Source organism: Candoia aspera, chromosome 10 (assembly GCF_035149785.1).
Source record: "Candoia aspera isolate rCanAsp1 chromosome 10, rCanAsp1.hap2, whole genome shotgun sequence".
NCBI classification, from domain to species: domain Eukaryota; kingdom Metazoa; phylum Chordata; class Lepidosauria; order Squamata; family Boidae; genus Candoia; species Candoia aspera.
The window spans coordinates 19,395,388-19,417,430 of NC_086162.1; the positions used below are offsets into that span (position 1 = coordinate 19,395,388).

At 46.0% G+C, this 22,043-nt stretch overlaps 1 protein-coding gene across 2 annotated transcripts; it reads left to right on the top strand.

Annotated features, from left to right (window-relative positions):
- Nucleotides 1–1,509: 1,509 nt before the first annotated feature.
- On the top strand, nucleotides 1,510–21,142 carry LOC134503159 (NACHT, LRR and PYD domains-containing protein 12-like). 2 transcript variants are annotated; one of them, XM_063311814.1, is made up of 7 exons: nucleotides 1,510–1,610; nucleotides 4,032–4,362; nucleotides 5,941–5,997; nucleotides 7,800–9,588; nucleotides 14,266–14,352; nucleotides 19,125–19,292; nucleotides 20,542–21,142. In XM_063311814.1, exons 2-7 carry the CDS (start codon nucleotides 4,032–4,034, stop codon nucleotides 20,882–20,884), a joined length of 2,775 nt encoding a protein of 924 aa, XP_063167884.1. In that variant the 5' UTR covers nucleotides 1,510–1,610; the 3' UTR covers nucleotides 20,885–21,142. The 2 variants fall into 2 exon arrangements, with proteins under 2 accessions (XP_063167884.1, XP_063167885.1); XM_063311815.1 differs by lacking the exon at nucleotides 5,941–5,997.
- Nucleotides 21,143–22,043: the final 901 nt, after the last annotated feature.

The window sequence follows — 22,043 nt, forward strand, 5'->3', positions numbered from 1 at the left end:
CATAGTTAAAGCAATGGTGTTCCCCCTAGTAACATATGGCTGTGAGAGCTGGACCATAAGGAAGGCTGAGAGAAGGAAGATTGATGCTTTTGAACTGTGGTGTTGGAGGAGAATTCTGAGAGTGCCTTGGACTGCAAGAAGATCAAACCAGTCCATCCTCCAGGAAATAAAGCCAGACTGCTCACTTGAGGGAATGATATTAAAGGCAAAACTGAAATACTTTGGCCACATAATGAGAAGACAGGACACCCTGGAGAAGATGCTGATGCTAGGGAGAGTGGAAGGCAAAAGGAAGAGGGGCCGACCAAGGGCAAGGTGGATGGATGATATTCTAGAGGTGACGGACTCATCCCTGGGGGAGCTGGGGGTGTTGACGACCGACAGGAAGCTCTGGCGTGGGCTGGTCCATGAAGTCACGAAGAGTCGGAAGCGACTAAACGAATAAACAACAACAAGGTTGTTGGAAGAGAGTGTTTGTGATGCAGAGTGAGTTGTCTTGGCAAAATTCTATCAGCCTATGTCCTGCTTCGTTTTGTTCTCCCAGGCCATGCTTACCTGTAATTCCAGGTGTCATTTGACTGCCCACCTTAGCATTCCAATCTCCCGTGATGAAAATAACATCTCTTTTAGGCGTGTTGTCCAGTAGGTGCTGCAGATCCTCATAGAACTACTCTACTTCAGCTTCTTCAGCATCTGTGGTTGGGGCATATATTTGGATCACTGTGATGTTAGATGGCTTGCCCTGAATTCGAACTGAGATCATTCTATCGTTTTTCAGATTGTATCCAAGCACTGCTTTAGCCAATTTACTATTAATTATGAAGGCTACTCCATTTCTTCTGTGGTCCTCTTGACCACAGTAGTAGATATGGTGGTCATTTGATGTGAAGTGGCCCATTCCAGTCCACTTCAGTTCACTGATGCCCAAAATGTCTATCTTTAATCTTGACATCTCACCAATAACCACATCCAATTTGCCCTGGCTCATAGATCTTACATTCCAGGTTCCAATGGTGTGTTGATCCTTAGAACATCGGATTCGCCATTCACCACCAGCACCGTTGGCCACTAGCCGTCCTTTCGGCTTTGAGCTAGCTGCGTCATCACGTCTGGGGCTAGTTGAACTCATCCTCTGTTCCTCCCCAGTAGCATTTTGACCATCTTCCAACCTGGGGGTCTCATCTTCTGATGGTATACCGACATATCTCTGGTTGTACTGATCCATTGAGTTTTCACAGCAAGAATACTGGGGTGGGTTGCCATTACCTTCCCCAGGGATTGCATTTAGTCTGACCTCTCTGTCACGACCTTCCCTTCTTGGGTGGCCCTTCACGGTTTAGCTGGATTTAGTAAAGTTGGCAAAAAGCTGGTCCTGTTGCACGTCTCCAGATTCAAGATCCTTCTGCCCCACACAGTTTTAAAGAATAGCTGCTATAAATGGTTAGTTTGAGCCACTCCCTGGGAACTTTGGATCTATAGACTTGCAAAAGACATTTGCTCTCATTAAAAAATCACTTATGTAACACCTAGAAGAACCACAGTCCTTCTGGATTCTACGCTAAGTGGAATGAAGAACATTTGCAAGGACCAAAGCCCTTCCAGATTGTAAGGTAAGTGGAAAGAGGAGTCAATGGGAACCAAAGAAGCTGATTGGGAAGGGCTGCTGTTCATACTATAGTGGCAAAATCAAATAATTAATGCTATTCCCTCCTTAGGTAAAGGTAAAGGTTTCCCTTGACATTAAGTCCAGTCGTGTCCAACTCTAGGGGGTGGTGCTTATCTCCAGAACTTGCCATGAAATTCTTCTTATTCATTAGTTTATACCCCACCTTTTCTCCAGGTACTCCAAGTGGAGCACTTGGCACTCTCATCTTCATTTCTTCCCCTGAAAAACAAGCCTAGGAAGATGGTTGGGCTCTCAAATCCTTCTTTGAGCTTCCTCAGTGGAGGGTGGATTTGAACCTGGGTCTTCCCAATCCTAATCCATCTCTGACGCCTACTCCACATTGGCTCCAAATGATAATTGTTGATATAAATCAGGGGAAATGATTTACTTCATGAAGGAGAAATCATATGACATATCATTAAATGGACAGGTTGTGTCCTGATCTCACCTACTTCTTTCTCATGGTCCCATCTATTTTGGGAGTGTTGTCTAGGACTAACACCGCTGGGCTGCAACAATCTGGACAACTATGAGATAGCAGGAAAGAAGTTAAATTTTCAGTCCCTCTATACTGCCACCTAATGGTGACCTGGATTTTTGCAGCCCAGAAATAGTAGCACTTGTGTGCCCCTGGACACAACACATTTTGTTGATAGGCTGATGTGGGTCTAGAATGATAATCCTTGCCAAAAGAATAAAGTGGTGTACACCTGAATCTCCACTTCTTGTTTCTTTTCCCATGACATGTTGCAAAGAATGGGAGAGACAATTTTACTCCTGGGAAGAATGTGCCTATGCTCAGCCACATGGATGAACTTTTGGCCCATAATAAAATAAGCTGGAATGTGGGTGTAGCTGTATGCTGGGTTTTGACCCTGTGACTCGCATAACTTAAACTCTCTGTCCTAGTTTGAAAGTTCAAGGAGAAGAGCAAAGTCATGGTTTTCATCAGATGTAGAAATGTACTTGCAGTGTGTGAGCTAGCAAGTAATATGAAATACGGAGTTGGCTATTTTTGATGTCCTCACATTATTGCTAGACTTCACTGGTTCATAAGTGTTTTGCAATGGTTAGCTTCTTTATTCAATAACTCCCACTTCCTGAGACAGTTAAGCAGAAGAGATACTGGCCAACAAGGTCATCCAGTGAGTTTCCAAAATGAGCACAGATTTTGAGCCTGAGGCACCTCAGATGGCAATATCCCTCCCCCATACCGCTCTATATTTAATTGAGCTTCATGTTAAAACAGGGTCACCATTTCTTTCTAGCAGGCCCTCTGTGCTCTGCAACAGCTGCTTAACAGATACTCATGGAAGGATTGACGTTCTATGCTTGCAGAGACAGAGAGAATGATGCCAGGCCTGCACACAACCACTAAAAGGGTCCTGAACCTCTGTTGGGAGTGGTAGGGGATTAGCTCAGGGAGACAAGAAAATGGCAAAATATTGCAGATTTCCGTCACCTTGCTTCTTTAAACAGGAGCCAGTCAGCAGAAAGCTGCTACCTATACCCGTGGTTCCAACTGTTTCTTCCAAATCATTTTCAAAGTGTACACAGCCCTGTGCTTTGAAGATGATTTGTAAAATGCAATACTACGTATAGACACTTCCTCAGTAGCTGGCCACCCTGAACCCAACTCCATAGCCTTCCGAAGTGTGACTGTCCTTAGCTTAGAACAGGACTACAGATGGCAGTGCTTGGAGTGCGAAAAGATCATATCTCATTTCTCACTTGAACCTTTCAGCCACAATCAGCAGCTCCAGTCCTTTATTTCTTTGAAATGATGGAATGCAAGGTTACCTTCTTAGCTTCTCTTATCAGCTTCTCCCTTTTGTTTCCTTGGAGAAAGGTCGTGATTACAAGGTCCATTTCTTTTCATATTTACTAGTGGTATCCCTTCTCTCTGAGAAGGGCTGGGGATCCATTCAATTAGGAATAAAACCAATAAAAGTTGGGCAATAAGCCAAATCATCAAAAGCCTTTGAACCTGTTTGTGAGTATGTGGTCCTTTCTCAACTGGGAGCTGAAAAGCCATACAGCCCTTAAGATGCTGAGAAGCCAAAAAGTTTAACTGTGACCACCTCTATGTTCTTCTTCCTGCATTCTGTGTAATTTTTTCCCCCTCCATTTTCTCTGTCAACCAACCAGTTAAGTTGTGATGTGGGAAATCCTCAGCTCTAGAACCATTTTTGGGAGTCTGTAGATATTATCTACGATCCTGAATGAAAGTTATTCATCCATGTGACCATTCCAAAGAGTGTACCAGAGCGGGTGGAACCTCTTCCATGTGTGAGGCCCAAGGAATTGCTCCATTCCTCCTCACAGGAGCTTTGACATCCTTTTTTTCTTCTCTCCATCTGTGCAGATGGCTGATTTTGCAGGTTGTTCTCATCTAATCCAGGAGCACTGGGATCAGCTTGTGCACTGGCTCAAACCGTGTCCAGCTCCTCTGCTCCATTGGCTTCATGTCTCTGGCATCATCACCCAGCTGGAGTATTTCTCCTTGCTGGAGATCAGTTCCAGGAAGAACCAGGTCATTTTCATTCTGGAGAAGGTCAGCCACAAGCCAACAGAAAGCCAAATATTCCTGGAGAAGCTGAAGGAACTGCAGGAGATCTACAGCCCCAATCTTCAGCACTGGCTGCAAGAGAATGTGTCTAAGCCAAGCAAAGCAGAACCTTTTCTAATTCTGCCAGGTATAACCATAGCACAATTGGTATCAGCTAAATGGGAAACAAGGCCTAGCTACATGCTTGTTTTTCAGGGGCTCTTCTGCTTAGGCATGGGCATGTCACTTAATGTTCATCTCCCAAACCAACCCTCAAGATTCTGTTACTATATCTTTACAATAAAAGTAGTGTTGGCCTACATGACTTGGGTTTCTTGGTCTTGTCTACCTTGAAGGGCTAACATATCCACACCAAAAACGGGGTTGAGAAAAGAGGTAAAACATTATTTTATACCTGGAACAGCTAAAGATGTCTTTAAGCTGCTTCAGTTGCAGGCTGAGGAATTTGATAAAGTATATGTCACAAGGCAAAAATGGTTACTGGGGTATGATTGTCCTGTAGTTAATGGGACAGGAAGCTGAGCCCAGTGACAGGAATAAGTCTGAGTCAAGAGTTAGACCTTATGTAGCTTCTAAATTGTTTCTATTCTTTCTAGATCCTCCACCTAAAACGTCCAGAAGGAGTTTGCTGACATTTTGGAAACCCAAAAAGTATAAGCTGCCACGGACATCTGCAGGCAAGTTATGTTTCCACATCACCCTATGGGAAGTTTTTATTTGTTTATCATATTTATTCCGATTGAGATGATCTTTTAAAACTGCTTACAGTTAAAACTGAGGCTAGTTGACCCAATTTCTTTAATTGGGTAGAGTTTTGGTCAATGCTAAAGCATTGAGTTCCCACATTGCATTAAGCCAGTGTTTCTCAACTCCAATAACTTGAAGATGTGTGGACTTCAGCTCCCAGAATTTTAGGAGCTGAAGTCGACACATCTTCAAGTTGTTGAGGGTGAGAAATACTGAATTAAGCTATAATGTAGTTTGCTTGCCTCCAGCTTACTGAGTCATGCAAACCCAGATCTAGGATGCCAAAACTCCAGATAGCCACTGGGCCACAGTGAGTTAGAATTAGAATGTTCTGTCTCTCTTTAGGACCATCTAGCAATCATCTGGATTGCTGCAGCCAGATCTGATAGTCCTATAAACCATGGATTATTGCCTAGTGTAGTTGTGAACTCCAGCCAATTGCAGCATATTCAGTAAACTGTGGTTAAACAATGGCTCAGCATGAGGCATGAACCACTCCATCCATATATAGAGAGAGAGACAGAGAGACAAATGCAGCTGTTTAAGTGTTTCAAGCAGGAAGACCAGCAGAGCCTGGGAACTTCACACAACCCACACCAGCTAGGGAGAAGAGACTGATATAGAAGATACAGTATATGAATCTGAAGGAACTAGATGTGTTAAAAGTTTGGCCAACTGAGATCAGATAAGATCCACTAGGAGCATTGTAGAAATTTCGCATGGCAGCCAATCCAACTGTCCAGGGCAAGGTGAAAAATATAAAAGGGGACCTAAGGAAGTTGGCCCAATGAACTTTGTGAGACTGTTGAGGCTTTACTAGGTAGCCAAGAAGGCCAGGTCTTGGCACTCTCCTTTCTGCAGATGGAACGAGTGGCCCAGGAGAGAAAACCTGTCTTTCCCTGGAGGCCAAAGGAGAAGGAGAGGCTGGTTCTACAGTGATTTTCTCCTGTCCCAGCAGATATGCAAAAGAACAACAGCTCAACTTTCCGGAGGGGCTTGAATCAACAAAGCAAAGGTAAATGTATCAAAGAGACCATAAAAAACAGGGATGTTATCAGGGGTTTGATGTGAGGTTCTTGCACATCAGTTGCCAAATTCTTTCTTTTCCTTTGAGGCCCAACAAGGTTGAGGGGAGCACTCCTAGTCTTCAGCAGCAGGCACAGGCTGGTCACCAGTATATTCTCTTGTCCACACTCCTGCCAGCTGCCCCCTTTACAGCCATAGCTCCTGTGGGTGAGAGCAGACCGCTATGGCTCAGGAGGGAGGCTTGTTCAGCTCCCTCTTAAGTAAGATCCAGGGTAAAATCTAGCCATCTAACCAAGCTGAAGGAGGAGGAGGAGGAGGAGGTAGGGGCAGAACTGGTTGTTGCCCAACTTTGGGTAAGATTCCCTAGGTAAAGGTAAAGGTTTCCCTTGATGTAAAGTCCAGTCGAATCCGACTCTAGGGGGCGGTGCTCATCTCCGTTTCAAAGCCTTGGAGCCGGCGTTGTCATAGACACTTCTGGGTCATGTGGCCAGCATGACGACTCGGAACACCGTTACCTTCCCGCTCACATTTGCATGTTTTCGAACTGCTAGGTGAGCAGGAGCTGGGATTAACAACGGGAGCTCACCCCGCCGCGCGGTTTCGAACCGCCGACCTTCCGATCGACAGCTCAGCGGTTTAACCCGCAGCGCCACCGCGTCCCCAGGAAGATTCCCTAGCAAAGGCATAAAAGAAGCAGATTATCCAACAAGTACCAAATAGCTGAAGGGCAAAGGGAGGCTTTGTGTAGAAAGATAATCCCAGGAACAGGAAGTCAGGGATGAAGTTTGTTAGGAGCAAACAGCTGCTGGCCTCTGATCAACCCTGGCCTGGATGAGCAGGTGGCAGTGGACACCAAGGAGGCCTTTGCACAGGTTCATCTGGTGCACCCACTGAGCCCTTTCCTGGACCAGGAGGCCCTTCAGACAGTCACTCCTGCCCTACTCACTTCACAACTCAACTGTTACATAAGGCTGCCCTTAAAGACCACTGAGAAGCTTCCAGCAGGGTTGGTGTGCTTTGGGTCCTTTCAATTAAAGAGTGTCATCGGTCAGGACTCACAAGCCACACCTTCTCTATCACAGTGCCTGCCCTGCAATCTGGGTGGCCTTCTGGAGGGTCTTGAAGATCTGAATCTTCTCCCAGGCCTTGGGCTTGTGAATTGGATGTGTGTTGCTGGTTAGATTCACCATCTTGTTCTTTATCTGCTTTTACTTATTTGCTTTTTTGGCTCTGGTTTGGATGGTGGTTGTATTTTATCTTCTTTATTATATTGTGAGTTGCCCAGAATTGCTTAGAATCACATGGCACCTCAGTTGAATAAGTTAAATCAAATTAACCCTGACTTAAAACACTTTCACCCAAATTACCACCATAGTGGGAAAAGAGAAATTGGAAGGAGCAGCACTGATGATAAAATACCATCATCACACAGCTGGCAAGCCAGGGGATTTCTCAGAAATCACAGCTTGTCATAAATAAGCTGAGTCTTCCTGCATATAATTTATTTCTGTGGTCCCCATTAGACACTGTTAGGCAAACAAAGTTTGATCACTGGGCTACCTGATCTGCACATTGATCCAAGCATATAGCTAAGTTTCTGATTCTGTTTTGTGAAAGAAGCAATAAGCCAGGATTAGCTAGCTGACCTCCATCACCCCTTCCAAAGCTGTTTCATCTCTGAGCTCCAGCATGTAAAGATATTCTTCAGATGGGAATTTGATATTAATGATTTGCATACCCCCTAGCATTCAACGCTGCATTATCAGAATCACTCTGCTTTTGCTTTCCCAGCTGCCCTGCAAAGCCACCGTCGCTTGTTGCTGACCCAGACTGAGAAGCTGCGCACCAACGTGGAAGATACTGAGCCAAGCCAAAGTCCTGAAGTCTACTACCCTGACCTCCTGCTCCTCAACAGGCCCTATTCCAGCCCTACCAGCCATGACTACTTGCAGCTGGCCTCTCATCGGGCATGGCTCCATTCCTTCCATGCCTCTTCCCGCCTGGACCTGTGTCAACTTTTCTCTCCTCTTCCCCAGGACAGCTCCCCACCTCATCGTGTGATGCTGAGTGGCCCTGCTGGCATCGGCAAGACTGTCACTGTCCAGAAGATCCTCCATTACTGGGCACTGGGCACAGCCTTCCAAGGCTTTCTTTGTGTCCTGGATTTTTCCTTCCAGGAGCTCAGTCTCATCACCACAACCCAGAGTTTAGAAGAGCTGATCTGCCGTAAGTTCACACACCTGAGCAGGGTTCTCCCTGCACTGCTGGAGCGACCGAGGGAGCTCCTCCTGATTTTGGATGGACTGGATGAGTTCAGGCATCCACTGGACAGCAAACATCCCTGCCTCTGGGCATATGAGTCAGCCCATGTGAAAGATCTGGTGTGTGGTCTCCTCTATGGGACCTTGCTTCCTGAGTCCACCATTTTGGTCACATCCAGGTCTTCCATTACCCTTCCATCAGATCTTTTTAACCATCATGTTTTCATCCTTGGTTTACAAGAAGCACAGGTGAAGGACTATTTCTCCAAGTTCTTCCAGAGCCCCGAACATGGCATGGAAGTGATGAGCTACATCTCAACCCACCACGGTTTAGTCAACTTTACCTTCATTCCTCTCTACTGCTTCATCCTCTGTACAGTTCTGGGGCAATACTTCCCAGATGGAGGGGTGAACCAGGCCTCCCCACCCAGCTCCATCACTGAGATCTATCTCCTTTATGTGTGCACCATTCTGCAGTTGCACAAGCCTCCATCTCAACAACAAGAACCAGTGAAGTGTGATCTAGGGAGGGACAAAGACTTGTTACTGCAGCTTGGTCAGCTTGCCTATGCTGGTCTGCTGAGGGGACAGACTGTGTTCTATGTTGATGAACTACAGGAGTTTGGTTTTGATCCACAGAACCTTCCATCTGCTTACCTGAATCAGATTTTCTTCAAGGAGACCAATGAAGTCTACAGCTTCTTCCACTTGACCATACAGGAGTTTTTGGCTGCTTTATACTCAGTGGTTATCTTGGACTTCAATGCTGGGGAGTTAACCTCTTGTCTGGATCTCTGGTGGAATGGAAAAACTCTAGAAGATGGAGATACCAGTAGTCTTTTGTACCCAGCAGGGGAATCTGCTGGTGGACTTTACAGTTATACCTTGCAATTCCTGAATAGACACCCACAGTGGGACAAATTGCAAATGTTTTCCAGGTTTTTCATGGGGTTGTTGACCTCTAGACTGGAAGGCAAGCTGGAAGGATTGGTTGGGAGTTTGACAGAGGAACCAGTCATGCTTTTGGCAGACTGGTTTGGGAAGAAGGTTTCATATGAATCAGGTCAGAGGTTGCTGTCCTTGATACATTGCTTAGCAGAGCTGCACCAGGACGATGTGACCCAGAAGGTAGCTTGCAAGATGGATGAGGTGGATCTTTTCAAGGTGACATTGAACTTAGCTGATTGTGCAGCCTTGGGATATGTACTGAGTTGCTCAGAGTCTCAGGTGCTCCAGAATCTCAACTTAAGTTACACCAATATGGGCACTGGAGGACTGAAGCAGTTGCAGGAGCATCTCCATCGCTGCAAAACTTTGCAGTGAGTATCTGTTTGGCAGTTTGCTGGCTTTGACCTAAATAGGTGGGGTGATGATGAGATTGAAAGAAATCAATATCCTATTCCCAACTATGCAAGAGAGGCAGAAGCTGAGGCAGATCTACTCCACACCGTAGAGGTGCATTGCTTTTAAACTACTTTAAATCCTATGCATTTCCCATGCCATGCCATTCCTGGAGAATTAGAGTTTTATGGGTGTGCTAAACCTTTAAGGCTAATTCTAGAACCTCTCCTGATCATAAAAGTGTAGTTGCTAGGGTGACCTGTGCATGGAAGGAAGGACTATTTGTAGCCCTTCATTAACTTATTCATAAATTGGGTTACACTGTTGGACTCTTCCCAGCTCCTATCCACCTTTTTTGGTTTAACACCACTGGGACCCAATCCAATGCTTGCACCTTGGTTGGGGCTCCAATACCTTCCAGGGAAATTCAAACCTAATCAAAGAGGTCACCGCCAGCACTACAAAAGTTTTATTATTCTTAGTCTTCTTATCGAAGCTGCTTTACAGAAATCGAACACTTAAAACAGAAAATGCTGTTACTGTTCTCTTACACTGCAGTAAGAATCACGTGAAACAACTCATTGGGAATCAGTCTAGTGAATTCCTTTCCTGTCTTTATAGCACTGGCTCTTGCTGAAGGATCTTGCAACTAGCCTTTTCCTTCCCTGCACACATGGGCACACGCAGACATAGAATCGGCTACCTTTCCCTGAGCTGTCTTTGGAGCTGGTCCCTCACTGGAGACTTGCAGTTGTAAAGCTGTAATGCATGCTGAACAACCTACCACCTGTCCTGCCTAATCAACCCAATTCCTCTTCTTTCTCTGCCTTATCACCTTTGTGTCTTCTCCTTGATTTAGGCCACCCACGACCAATGTTGTTCATTGCCACCAGATTTCCTCCTCCCCCACCTAAGCATTTTCCCTGCTTAGTTCTGAGTTTCTACCTAAGTTTCATTTCTGCTCTTTCACCCTTTTAGAAAATCACGTCCTCAAGTCTTCGCTTAACGCTTGTTTCTTTTCTTTCTCCAAATAATCTCTTACCAAAGAGATTACCCATTCAACTAGGCGGTGCATATTTATTTATTTATCTATCTAATTTATTTATCTAATTCGTCCCTGCCCATCCCCTCCCATCGGGGGACTCTGGGCAGTTTACAACAATTGATTAAAAACAACAACCATAAAATACACAGTATAAAAATACAATAATAAATAATATAAATGAAGGAAAAAATAAAGAATCCAGGTGGCGAAAGAATCTAGAACAGTCCAAGCGTGGGAGGAGTGGTCTATAGCAACCATCCCCATGTAGATCTATTCCCCTCTCCACCCCAAGTGAGGCGGCAGAACCAGGACTCCTCCGAAAGGCCAGGAGCGATGGGGCCAATCTCACCTCCGGGGGCAGCATGTTCCACAGGGCGGGAGCTACTGCGGAGAAGGCCCACTTCCTGGACCCCGCCAGATGGAATTCTCTTACAGACGGGGTCCGCAGCATGCCCTCTCTGCACAGTCAGGTGGGATGGGTTGATGTAATGGGGAAGAGGCGGTCCCTCAGGTAACCTGGCCCCATGCCATGTAGGGTTTTAAAGGTAATAACCAATACCTTGAATTGGACCTGGAAGCAAACTGGTACCCAATGCAGCTTGCGCAGCAGTGGTGTTACATGTGCCCTTCTGGGGGGCACCAAAAATAGCTCGCGCAGCTGCATTCTGGACCAGCTGGAGCTTCCGGATACTTTTCAAGGGTAGTCCCATGTAGAGCGCATTGCAATAGTCTATATGAGAGATAACAAGGGTATGAGTGACTGTTCAAAGGGCCTCCCGATCCAGGAAGGGGCGTAACTGGTGCACAGCACGTAGCTGCACAAAGGCTCTCCTGGCCACAGCTGCCACCTGCTCTTTGAGCAGGAGCCATGAGTCCGGGAGGACCCCCAAGTTACGCACCGGGTCTGTCTGGGGCAGTGCAACCCCATCCAGAACCAGAGATGTTAATGTCCCAGATACAGAAGAACCATTAACCCACAGCCACTCAGTCTTACCAGGGTTCAGTTGAAGCCTGTTGATCCCCATCCAGGCCCCCACAGCCCCCAGACACTCGGAGAGGGTAGTCACGACATCACTTACTTCACCCGGGATGGAGATATGCAATTGAATATCATCAGCATACTGATGATACCTCATCCCATGGTGATGGATGATCTTGCCCAGAGGTTTCATGTAGATGTTAAAAAGGAGAGGGAGGAGTACTGATCCCTGTGGCACCCCACAAAGAAGGGGCGTGGGGCTGATCTCTCCTCCCCTATCAACACTGACTGGGATTGGCCCTGGAGGAAGAAGGTGAACCAGCGTAAAACTACACCACCCAACCCCAACTCCTTGAGCCGCCCCAAAAGGATACCATGGTCGATGGTATCGAAAGCCACTGAGAGATCAAGGAGAGCAAGGATGGATGCACTGCCTCCATCCCACTCCCGCCAGAGATCATCCATAAGTGCAATCGATGCAGTTTCCATCCCATAACCGGGCCTGAAACCTGACTGAAAGGGGTCTAGATAATCCGTTTCCTCCAGGATCCTCTGGAGCTGCAAAGCCACCACTTTCTCAACCACCTTCCCCAAAAAGGGAAGGTGGGAGACTGGATGAGAATTGTCCACAACAGTAGGGTCCAGAGATGGCTTCTTGAGGAGGGGGTGCACCACCTCTTTAAAGGTAGCTGGAAACACCCCCTCTCCCAAGGATGTATTAACCATCACATGGACCCAACCACATGTCACCTCCCAGGCTGCTTTTACTAGCCAGGAGGGGCACAGGTCTAGATGGCATGTGGTGGCATTTACTGTCCGTAGGGTCCTGTCCACTTCCTCGGGTCCAACAGGATCAAACTGCTCCCAGATAACTGGGTAGGCCCGTCCCACTGGTATCTCTCCAGACCAAGCCTCACACCTGGAGTCCAACTAGGAGCGGATCCGAGTGATTTTGTCCTGCAGATGCTCAGCAAATTCCCCTGCACGGCCCTGTAGGTGGGCCACTGAGCCCACCTTCCCCAAAAGGGATTGAGTGATCTTAAACAGGGCCGTTGGGTGGCATTCTGCGGACACAATAAGAGCAGAGAAGTATGGACGTTTCACCGCTTTTATCGCCACAAGGTAGGCCTTATAGTGGCTCTTACCTGTGTTCGGTTGAATTCAGTCTTTGTCTTCCTCCAGCGGCGCTCTAGACATCTCTTAACCCTCTTCAGAATCCTCAACTCCTCCATAAACCATGTGGAATGCCAGGTTCAATGGGACAAGAAAGGCTGCACAGGCACAATCCTGTCCAAGGCCCCGGCCGCCTCCCTATTCCAGGCTGCAGCTAGGGCCTGCGCTGGACCATGCAGCAGATCACCGGGTATAACCCCCAGCTCCTTCTGAAACCCAGCCGGGTCCATCAGTCACCGGGGTTGGACCAATCGAATGGGTCCTGCCTCCCTGCGGAGGGGGGTGGCATAAGAGAATCTCAGGGTCACCAGGGAGTGATCTGACCATGACAAAGGGGACAGCTGTAATTCTCCACTCAGATCACATTGCCACTTCTCCAACAAGAAAACCAAGTCCAGGGTGAGGCCACTGTCTCGAGTTGGGTCCCAAATTATCTGGGACAGGCCCATGGCTGCCATGGTAGCCATGAACTCCCGAGCTGCCTCCGAGGCATGCCCCAGGGATGGCAGGTTGAAGTCCCCCAGAACCACGAGCCTGGGGAACTCCACCGCCGGCCTCGAGCAGCTCAGGCAGGGAGGTTTCCACGCAGCAGGGAGGCTGGTACAGCAGCAACACTCCCAGCTGTTCTCGGGAGCCCAACTTGAAGAACAGGGTCTCACAGCTGGCCACTTGTGGAGCAGGGCCCCTGAAGGCCACAAGAGACTCTCGGATGACAACAGCCACCCCTCCTCCCCTGCCCTGGGATCTCGGCTGGTGTTGTACTGTAAACCCAGCTGGGCACATTTCCAAAAGGGGCACCCCCCCTTCCGGGTCCAGCCAGGTCTTGGTAATACATGCCAGGTCTGCCCCCTCTTCAGTGATCAAGTCACATGGGGGCCTTGTTATTAACTGACCTGGCATTAAAAAGCAGCAGCCGGAAACCAGGGCCCCTATGGATCTGCTGACCAGGGCCTGGGTCTGAGCGCAGAGGGCCGGAATACGCCACCGGTAGCAAACACTGAGGGTGTCTTCCCCAAAGATGGCCCGCCCTCCGGCTCCCGCCATAACGCCCCCTACCTATCACCACCTCAATAATTTATGCTGATGGTGCCCCCTTAATCTAGTGCCTTCCAAATGGGTCAAGCTATATTATCAAGGAACTGAAGCCCCAGCCCATCTGGACAAGAAGGGACAGGACAAGCAGTTGCGGGTGATGGGGGTGCTGCTTTAAATACCACACAAGTTCTCTTTTCTGGTTCACTAAATCCTGATCATACCTGCCCTCAAGAGGAATGTGACCTGTTTAACCAGGCTAGCTAAAGACAGTGGCTGTAACGGTATAAGCATGCCAGAGATGGTTAGCGTTAACCTTTATGTTTAACCTGTTTGATAAAGCTGACGGTTCTGTGGGCTGTGCAAATCCAGAAAATGGGTTAATTCTGTAGCCAAATTAATCAAACTGAGTCCATTGTGTTTCAGATTGCAATACAACTCTCTAGACTCGGAAACAGCAGCAATGGAAGCAGCCATTCTAAGGTCCCCCCAGTGCCATCTGAAAAAACTGATGTGAGTAGACACTCTCATAAAATGCTTTCTTTAACATGCATGATGACTGGGGGATTCTGGGAGTTGAAGTCCACACATATTAAAATTGCCAAGGTTGAAAAACACTGCTTTAGGGCTACTTCTGATGAAACTCTCTATGTGCAATTTTGTTTATTCGTTTAGTCGCTTCCGACTCTTTGTGACTTCATGGACCAGCCCACGCCAGAGCTTCCTGTCGGTCGTCAACACCCCCAGCTCCCCCAGGGACGGGTCCGTCACCTCTAGAATATCATCCGTCCACCTTGCCCTTGGTCGGCCCCTCTTCCTTTTGCCTTCCACTCTCCCTAGCATCAGCATCTTCTCCAGGGTGTCCTGTCTTCTCATTATGTGGCCAAAGTATTTCAGTTTTGCCTTTAATATCGTTCCCTCAAGTGAGCAGTCTGGCTTGATTTCCTGGAGGATGGACTGGTTTGATCTTCTTGCAGTCCAAGGCACTCTCAGAATTTTCCTCCAACACCACAGTTCAAAAGCATCGATCTTCCTTCGCTCAGCCTTCCTTATGGTCCAGCTCTCGCGGCCATATGTTACTACAGGGAACACCATTGCTTTAACTATGCGGGTCTTTGTTGTCAGTGTGATGTCTCTGCTCTTAACTATTTGATCGAGATTTGTCATTGCTCTTCTCCCAAGGATTAAGCGTCTTCTGATTTCCTGAGTGCAGTCAGCATCTGCAGTAATCTTCGCACCTAGGAATACAAAGTCTTTCACTGCTTCTACATTTTCTCCCACTATTTGCCAGTTATCAATCAAGCTGGTTGCCATAATCTTGGTTTTTTTGAGGTTTGGCTGCAAGCCAGCTTTTGCACTTTCTTCTTTCACCTTCATCATAAGGCTCCTCAGTTCCTCTTCGCTTTCAGCCATCAAAGTGGTATCATCTGCATATCTGAGACTGTTAATGTTTCTTCCAGCAATTTTAACTCCAGCCTTGGATTCCTCAAGCCCAGCATGTTGCATGATGTGTTCTGCGTACAAGTTGAATAGGTAGGGTGAGAGTATACAGCCCTGCCATACTCCTTTCCCAATCTTAAACCAGTCTGTTGTTCCGTGGTCTGTTCTTACTGTTGCTACTTGGTCGTTATACAGATTCTTCAGGAGGCAGACAAGATGACTTGGTATCCCCATACCGCTAAGAACTTGCCACAATTTGTTATGGTCCACACAGTCAAAGGCTTTAGAATAGTCAATAAAACAGAAATAGATGTTTTTCTGAAACTCCCTGGCTTGTTCCATTATCCAGCAGATATTGGCAATTTGGTCCCTAGTTCCTCTGCCTTTTCTAAACCCAGCTTGTACATCTGGCAATTCTCGCTCCATAAATTGCTGAAGTCTACCTTGCAGGATCTTGAGCATTACCTTACTGGCATGTGAAATGAGTGCCACTGTTTGGTAGTTTGAACATTTTTTAGTATTTCCCTTTTTTGGTATGGGGATATAAGTTGATTTTTTCCAATCTGATGGCCATTCCTGTGTTTTCCAAATTTGCTGGCATATAGCATGCATCACCTTGAGAGCATCATCTTGCAAGATTTTGAACAGTTCAGCTGGGATGCTGTCATCTCCTGCTGCCTTGTTATTAGCGATGCTTCTTAGGCCCATTCAACCTCACTCTTCAGGATGTCTGGCTCTAGCTCACTGACCACACCGTCAAAGCTATCCCCGATATTGTTATCCTTCCTATACAGGTCTTCTGTATATTCTTGCCACCTTTTCTTGATCTCTTCTTCTTCTGTTAGGTCCTTGCCATCTTTGTTTTTGATCATACCCATTTTGGCCTGGAATTTACCTCCGATGTTTATAATTTTCTGGAAGAGGTCTCTTGTCTTTCCTATTCTATTGTCTTCTTCCACTTCCACGCATTGCTTGTTTAAAAATAATTCCTTATCTCTTCTAGCTAACCTCTGGAATTTTGCATTTAATTGGGCATATCGCCCCCTATCGCTGTTGCCTTTTGCTTTCCTTCTTTCCTGGGCTACTTCCAGTGTCTCAGCAGACAGCCATTTTGCCTTCTTTGTTTTCTCTTTCTTTGGGATGTATTTTGTTGCCGCCTCCTGAACAATGTTGCGGACTTCTGTCCATAGTTCTTCTGGGACCCTATCTACTAAGTCCAGTCCCTTAAATCGATTCTTCACCTCCACTGCATATTCCTTAGGAATATTAGTGAGCTCATATCTAGCTGATCTGTGGGTCTTGCCTAATCTCTTTAGTCTGATCCTAAATTGTGCAAGAAGAAGTTCGTGATCTGAACTACAGTCAGCTCCAGGTCTTGTTTTTACCGACTGTATAGATGTCCGCCACCTTTGGCTGCAAAGGATGTAGTCAATCTGATTTCGGTGTTGTCCATCTGGGGAAGTCCATGTATAAAGCCGTCTCTTAGGTTGTTGGAAGAGAGTGTTTGTTATGCAGAGTGAGTTGTCTTGGCAAAATTCTATCAGCCTGTGTCCTGCTTCGTTTTGTTCTCCCTGGCCATGCTTACCTGTAATTCGAGGTGTCATTTGACTGCCCACCTTAGCATTCCAGTCTCCCGTGATGAAAATAACATCTCTTTTAGGCGTGTTGTCCAGTAGGTGCTGCAGATCCTCATAGAACTGCTCTACTTCAGCTTCTTCAGCATCTGTGGTTGGGGCGTATATTTGGATCACTGTGGTGTTAGATGGCTTGCCCTGAATTCGAATTGAGATCATTCTATCGTTTTTTGGATTGTATCCAAGCACCTCTTTAGCCACTTTACTATTAATTATGAAGGCTACTCCATTTCTTCTGTGGTCCTCTTGTCCACAGTAGTTGTCAGGCTCTGCCTGCTACCCAGTAAAACACAGACACTAGTGTAGGCTTAGGTTCTGGTTTTATTTGAGTATAGAATGCATGCCCTTGGAAAAGCTGAGAGTGAGTGGAGCGCACCGGAACGGGATTTAAATAGCCCGCGCTGGTCAGCGCTCCAACCCTTCTTACTCCGAGTGTGCCCCAAGCCCCGTTCAGTCCGTTGCTGGTAGGTGAGGGGTCGTGGAGCCCCTCCTGTGCCTCGGGTGTTTCCTTGACTGTTTTTCCCGGCCGGTGATGGGTCATTGCCAGGCGATCAGGTTCGTAATCTTTCTGACAGCTCGGGCGCACCTCGTGGCCGGGTCTTGTCAATTACCTTCTTTGCAACATTGTATCTCTTCTTTCCACGCCTCTGGCTAGAGTCGATACTTTGTTACCAGCACCTGTTACTCTCTTTTGTTAGCTAGTTGCCTTTTCCCGTAATCTGCCCGGTACCCATTTCCTTGTATTGTTATGTGAGTCGTTGCGATGTCACAAGCATCGCAGCGGTGATCATCACAGTAGTAGATCTGGTGGTCATTTGATGTGAAGTGGCCCATTCCAGTCCATTTCAGTTCACTGATGCCCAAAATGTCTATCTTTAATCTTGACATCTCCCCAATAACCACATCCAATTTGCCCTGGCTCATAGATCTTACATTCCAGGTTCCAATGGTGTGTTGATCCTTAGAACATCGGATTCGCCGTTCACCACCAGCACCGTCGGCCGCTAGCCGTCCTTTCGGCTTTGAGCTAGCTGCTTCATCACGTCTGGGGCTAGTTGAGCTCATCCTCTGTTCCTCCCCAGTAGCATTTTGACCATCTTCCGACCTGGGGGTCTCATCTTCCGATGGTATACCGACATATCTCTGGTTGTACTGATCCATTGAGTTTTCATGGCAAGAATACTGGGGTGGGTTGCCATTACCTTCCCCAGAGATCGCATTTAGTCTGACCGCTCTGTCATTACCTTCCCGTCTTGGGTGGCCCTTCACGGTTTAGGTCATGGCATCATTGAGGTGCTCAAGCTCCAGCACCACGACAAGGTAACGATCCTTTGCTGAAGTATGTGCAATTAAGCTATCTAATTTACAGAATGTTAAAGTGGGTTCTGGGTTTCATATTTGGTTCAGAACCATTTTGGATTGTCCCACTGTTTCTAGCTATATTAGGTTGGGAAGAAACTAAAAGGGGCTGGGACTCCTTCCCTCTCTCAGCTAGATAACTCTCTGAAAACTGAATACAAAGGGATCACCTTTGGTATGGTGGGAGAAGCCAGAAAACCAAACAAACAAACCAGGATGAAAAATGGCCAGGGGCTACAGAGAAAAAAAATTGACTCAGGGCATCCCCATTAGAGAGAGAGTTGGGCAGTGGCTCAGAAGCATTGCTGATGCTCCATTCTAAGCTCCACCTTTCCTGGTCACATTATCCAGAGTAGGGCTTACACAATCCAAACATATCATTTTGTGGCACTGGAGCCTCCTACGCCAATTGTTGGTAAAAGGGATGGAAAGCATTCCAAAAATTCTGCATATTTTCCCTTCTTTTTCCCCTCATCTGTAGAAAATTTATTCAGAGAAGAAAATGAATGAATAACAAAGGAAGTGGGTTCTTTAAGTGGCTGGGAGCTACAACGGATATCCTGAGGTAGGAAGAGAATTTCACCAGGTGACCTTATTATGCAAAGTGGGTGGAGAGCCCTTAGTATATGGCCAGGAGAGGTTGTTTAGTACTTTCTTCATTTTTGGTTGATGTGAAGTTTTATTTGAAAAACCCTAAGATCTGCCAGATTGAAATCATTCTGATAAAACCATTTGCAATTTCCTACTCAAGACTCCACAGGATGTTGTGAGTTGGAATGCAGTGTTTGGATGATTTTGGCAGGCTAAATAAAACTGCCTGTTACTTTGCATACATTTTCTGCTCCACCCAAGGCTTTGTGGAAACCGCCTGAGATCCGATGGGGCAAGTTTCTTATGGAGTGCCCTTCGCGATAACACCACCCTAGAAGAACTTCACTTGGACATTACAGACATTACGGACAGAGGTCTCAATAACATTTTGGATTCTCTATCAGGAAATACAACACTCAGGCTCCTAAGGTCAGTTTGCTTAGTGCTTGATCGTTATGAGACTTTTTGCCAACACTCTGATTGCCTTAATGTTGTCTTTGCAAAGATACATGGAAAATTAATTCAAAATCCTAGGTCAGCTCTCACCAGGCCAGCTGCAGGTCAATTCACTTGATTTCAAGCCAGCATTGGGCATCTGGCCTGGGAATTATGGGAGCTGAAACCCAACATAATTGGAGGGCACTCAGTTGGGGAAGAAGGCTACCTTAGCAGAATTACAAGAGAGGGAAAAGAGTAGAACCTATTAGAAATAATTTGCATAAAGGTTAACAAACAAAAAAGTTGGAGAATTTAGTGCACATATGATTGAAGCCACCTCCAATGTTGATATATTACACTATCGGCAGGTGGAATGGAAATAGCACCACCCGAGTTATAAGTTGTGCCAAATTGCTCCAAAGTGTCTGTTTCACATTTATCAAAATAAAATAAAATAAAACTCTGGGTACTTCACACAAGAATCATGGGTGGGTTGGACCCATCAGACCAATCCACCTTGCGGATAGTCTGACTGGAGATGATAGCATGTACAGCCCATGAAATTAGGAGGACAACAGAATGGGAAAGGCTAATCTTCATCATGGTGTTGTCATTTTTTTCTTATAGTGGCTAATAAAATACAGTAAATTCTCATTATTCACAGTAGTTAAATTCTATAAAACTGCCACGAACACTGAATTAGCGAATACTGAACCATTGTTCTTAGGGAAATACAGGGTTAGGTTCCTACCAGCCCCTGGTCACAACATTTTAATCAACCAATCAACTCATAACCTTGTTTTATTGTGCTTCTATGTAAAGGCACCTTACTTACTGTTTATATATTTCTTACAAATAAAGAAAGTCCTGGAAAAAAAATAAAGATTAAGCATTTAAAGTTTTATTTAAATTTTTTACTTTTGATAGCCATTTTAACCAGAGAGAAGGCAGACCCTTGCAGAGCGGCGACTAAACACTTTTTGCCACTCTGCCCATGTCTGCGAATAACCCGGAACGCATCACCAGTATTGATTTTGGGTTTACAAATGAATTTTAGCAAATAGGCAAATTCACCAATGTGGAACCTGCTAATAACGAGGATTGCCTGTACATTAGAAAGTAAATGCAATTGTACCTTTCGCTTTTTGTATTGGAAGCAATTCATAGCTTTGTTTAGCCTTATTGTGGCAGTACTTCCTTTAACTGTGTCTCACCATGCTAATTTCAAATCCTTTCACAGTGTTATAGGGAACAGGCTTAGCCAAGCAGGCCAACGTATCCTCTGGGAGTTGCATCGCAGAAAACCCGAACTTAAGATTGTCAGCAATTTCCTGTCCGATATGGGTTTGCTCCAGACATATCTGGATTGGGTGGAAGAGATCAAAGTTGAGCCCAGGCAAATGGAGTCTGTCAAGAAAGTTGGTGCACTGGACATGATTCTGGAAACGTTGATGGGCACAGATGATTCAGAAGCTAGCCAGGAAGCTCAGGAAAAGGCTGCACAGCTAAAGAAACAGATCTATGCTCTCCTGAAAGAGAAGGGAGAAGAAGAAAAGAAGAGCAACAAAGCCTATTTAATCTGATCTGTAAACTGGGACAATTTTTGTGAGCCAAAGGATACCATCTCACAGGAGTATTTCTTGCCTCTTCAGCTTAACCCCATCCATGTTTTTCATTAAATAGGACAATATTCCTTTCCTTAGCTCTTGAATAATAGCAATATAGGGACGATCACTTACATCAGGTTGAATTATTTGTCTAAATAACCAAGAACGACCTACTCAGCAGATCTTCAAAGTCTCAAGAAAAGAATGCTTATATTGCCTCCTAGCAGTATCTTTCTAAGTAGAGATGTTACATTCAGTTCCTTCTGCAGGGGCTTTACAAAACCAGAAAAGGAACTACACATGTCTTTTGTCAAACCTGTGGGTTTGTGATTCTTCAATATCCTACAGCTGGATATAAATGATGTAAAGGGCTTATAGGTATTGTCGAGCAGTGGAGAAAATTCAAAAGAGTTAAAACTCCCTCTAGACCTTGGTGAGGTCTCGGTTCAATTCATATAACCCAGAGTCAAACAGAGCAGCAAATGCTAGTTGAACTCATCCTCCCCAGTAGCCTTTTGACCATCTTCCAACCTGGGGGTCTCATCTTCCGATGGTATACCGACATATCTCTGGTTGTACTGATCCATTTAGTTTTCACGGCAAGAATACTGGGGTGGGTTGCCATTACCTTCCCCAGGGATCGCATTTAGTCTGACCTCTCTGTCATGACCTTCCCGTCTTGGGTGGCCCCTCACGGTTTAGCTCATGGCATCAATGAGGTGCTCAAGCTCCAGCACCACGACAAGGTAACGGTCCTTTGCTGAAGGTGTCATGCATAGCACTAAATAAATCACGTCCCTTTTCCTCCTCTTGATCTGCTGTGACAAGATCTGTTTAGCTTTTATATATTTTAACTTGTATATTTTAAAGTCTACGTTTTACAGTATGCCTTATTTTAATTGTGATGCTTCTGACACGAATAAATAAATCTGTGAGATGTGCATTTCCATCTGCAACTTCCTTAAAACTTTAGGACAAAAATGCAGTTGCTCAGTTAAATCCTCAACTGGAACATATTGGGAAATCAGTGGGAGATGGGGAGTGGGAGGTAGCCTTAAGTGGGAAGCTGAAAACACTCCTTTGGGGAAAGGCAATGGCAAATCATGTCCACCTTGTTGCCAAGAAAACTACTTAG

Coding starts and splice junctions, on each gene's coding strand:
- LOC134503159 (XM_063311814.1), top strand. CDS start 4,032: ATGGCTGATTTTGCAGGTTGTTCTCATCTAATCCAGGAGCACTGGGAT. Junction 5,998..7,799: donor CTTGAATCAACAAAGCAAAG/GTAAATGTATCA, acceptor TTGCTTTCCCAG/CTGCCCTGCAAAGCCACCGT. Junction 14,353..19,124: donor TGCCATCTGAAAAAACTGAT/GTGAGTAGACAC, acceptor GCTCCACCCAAG/GCTTTGTGGAAACCGCCTGA.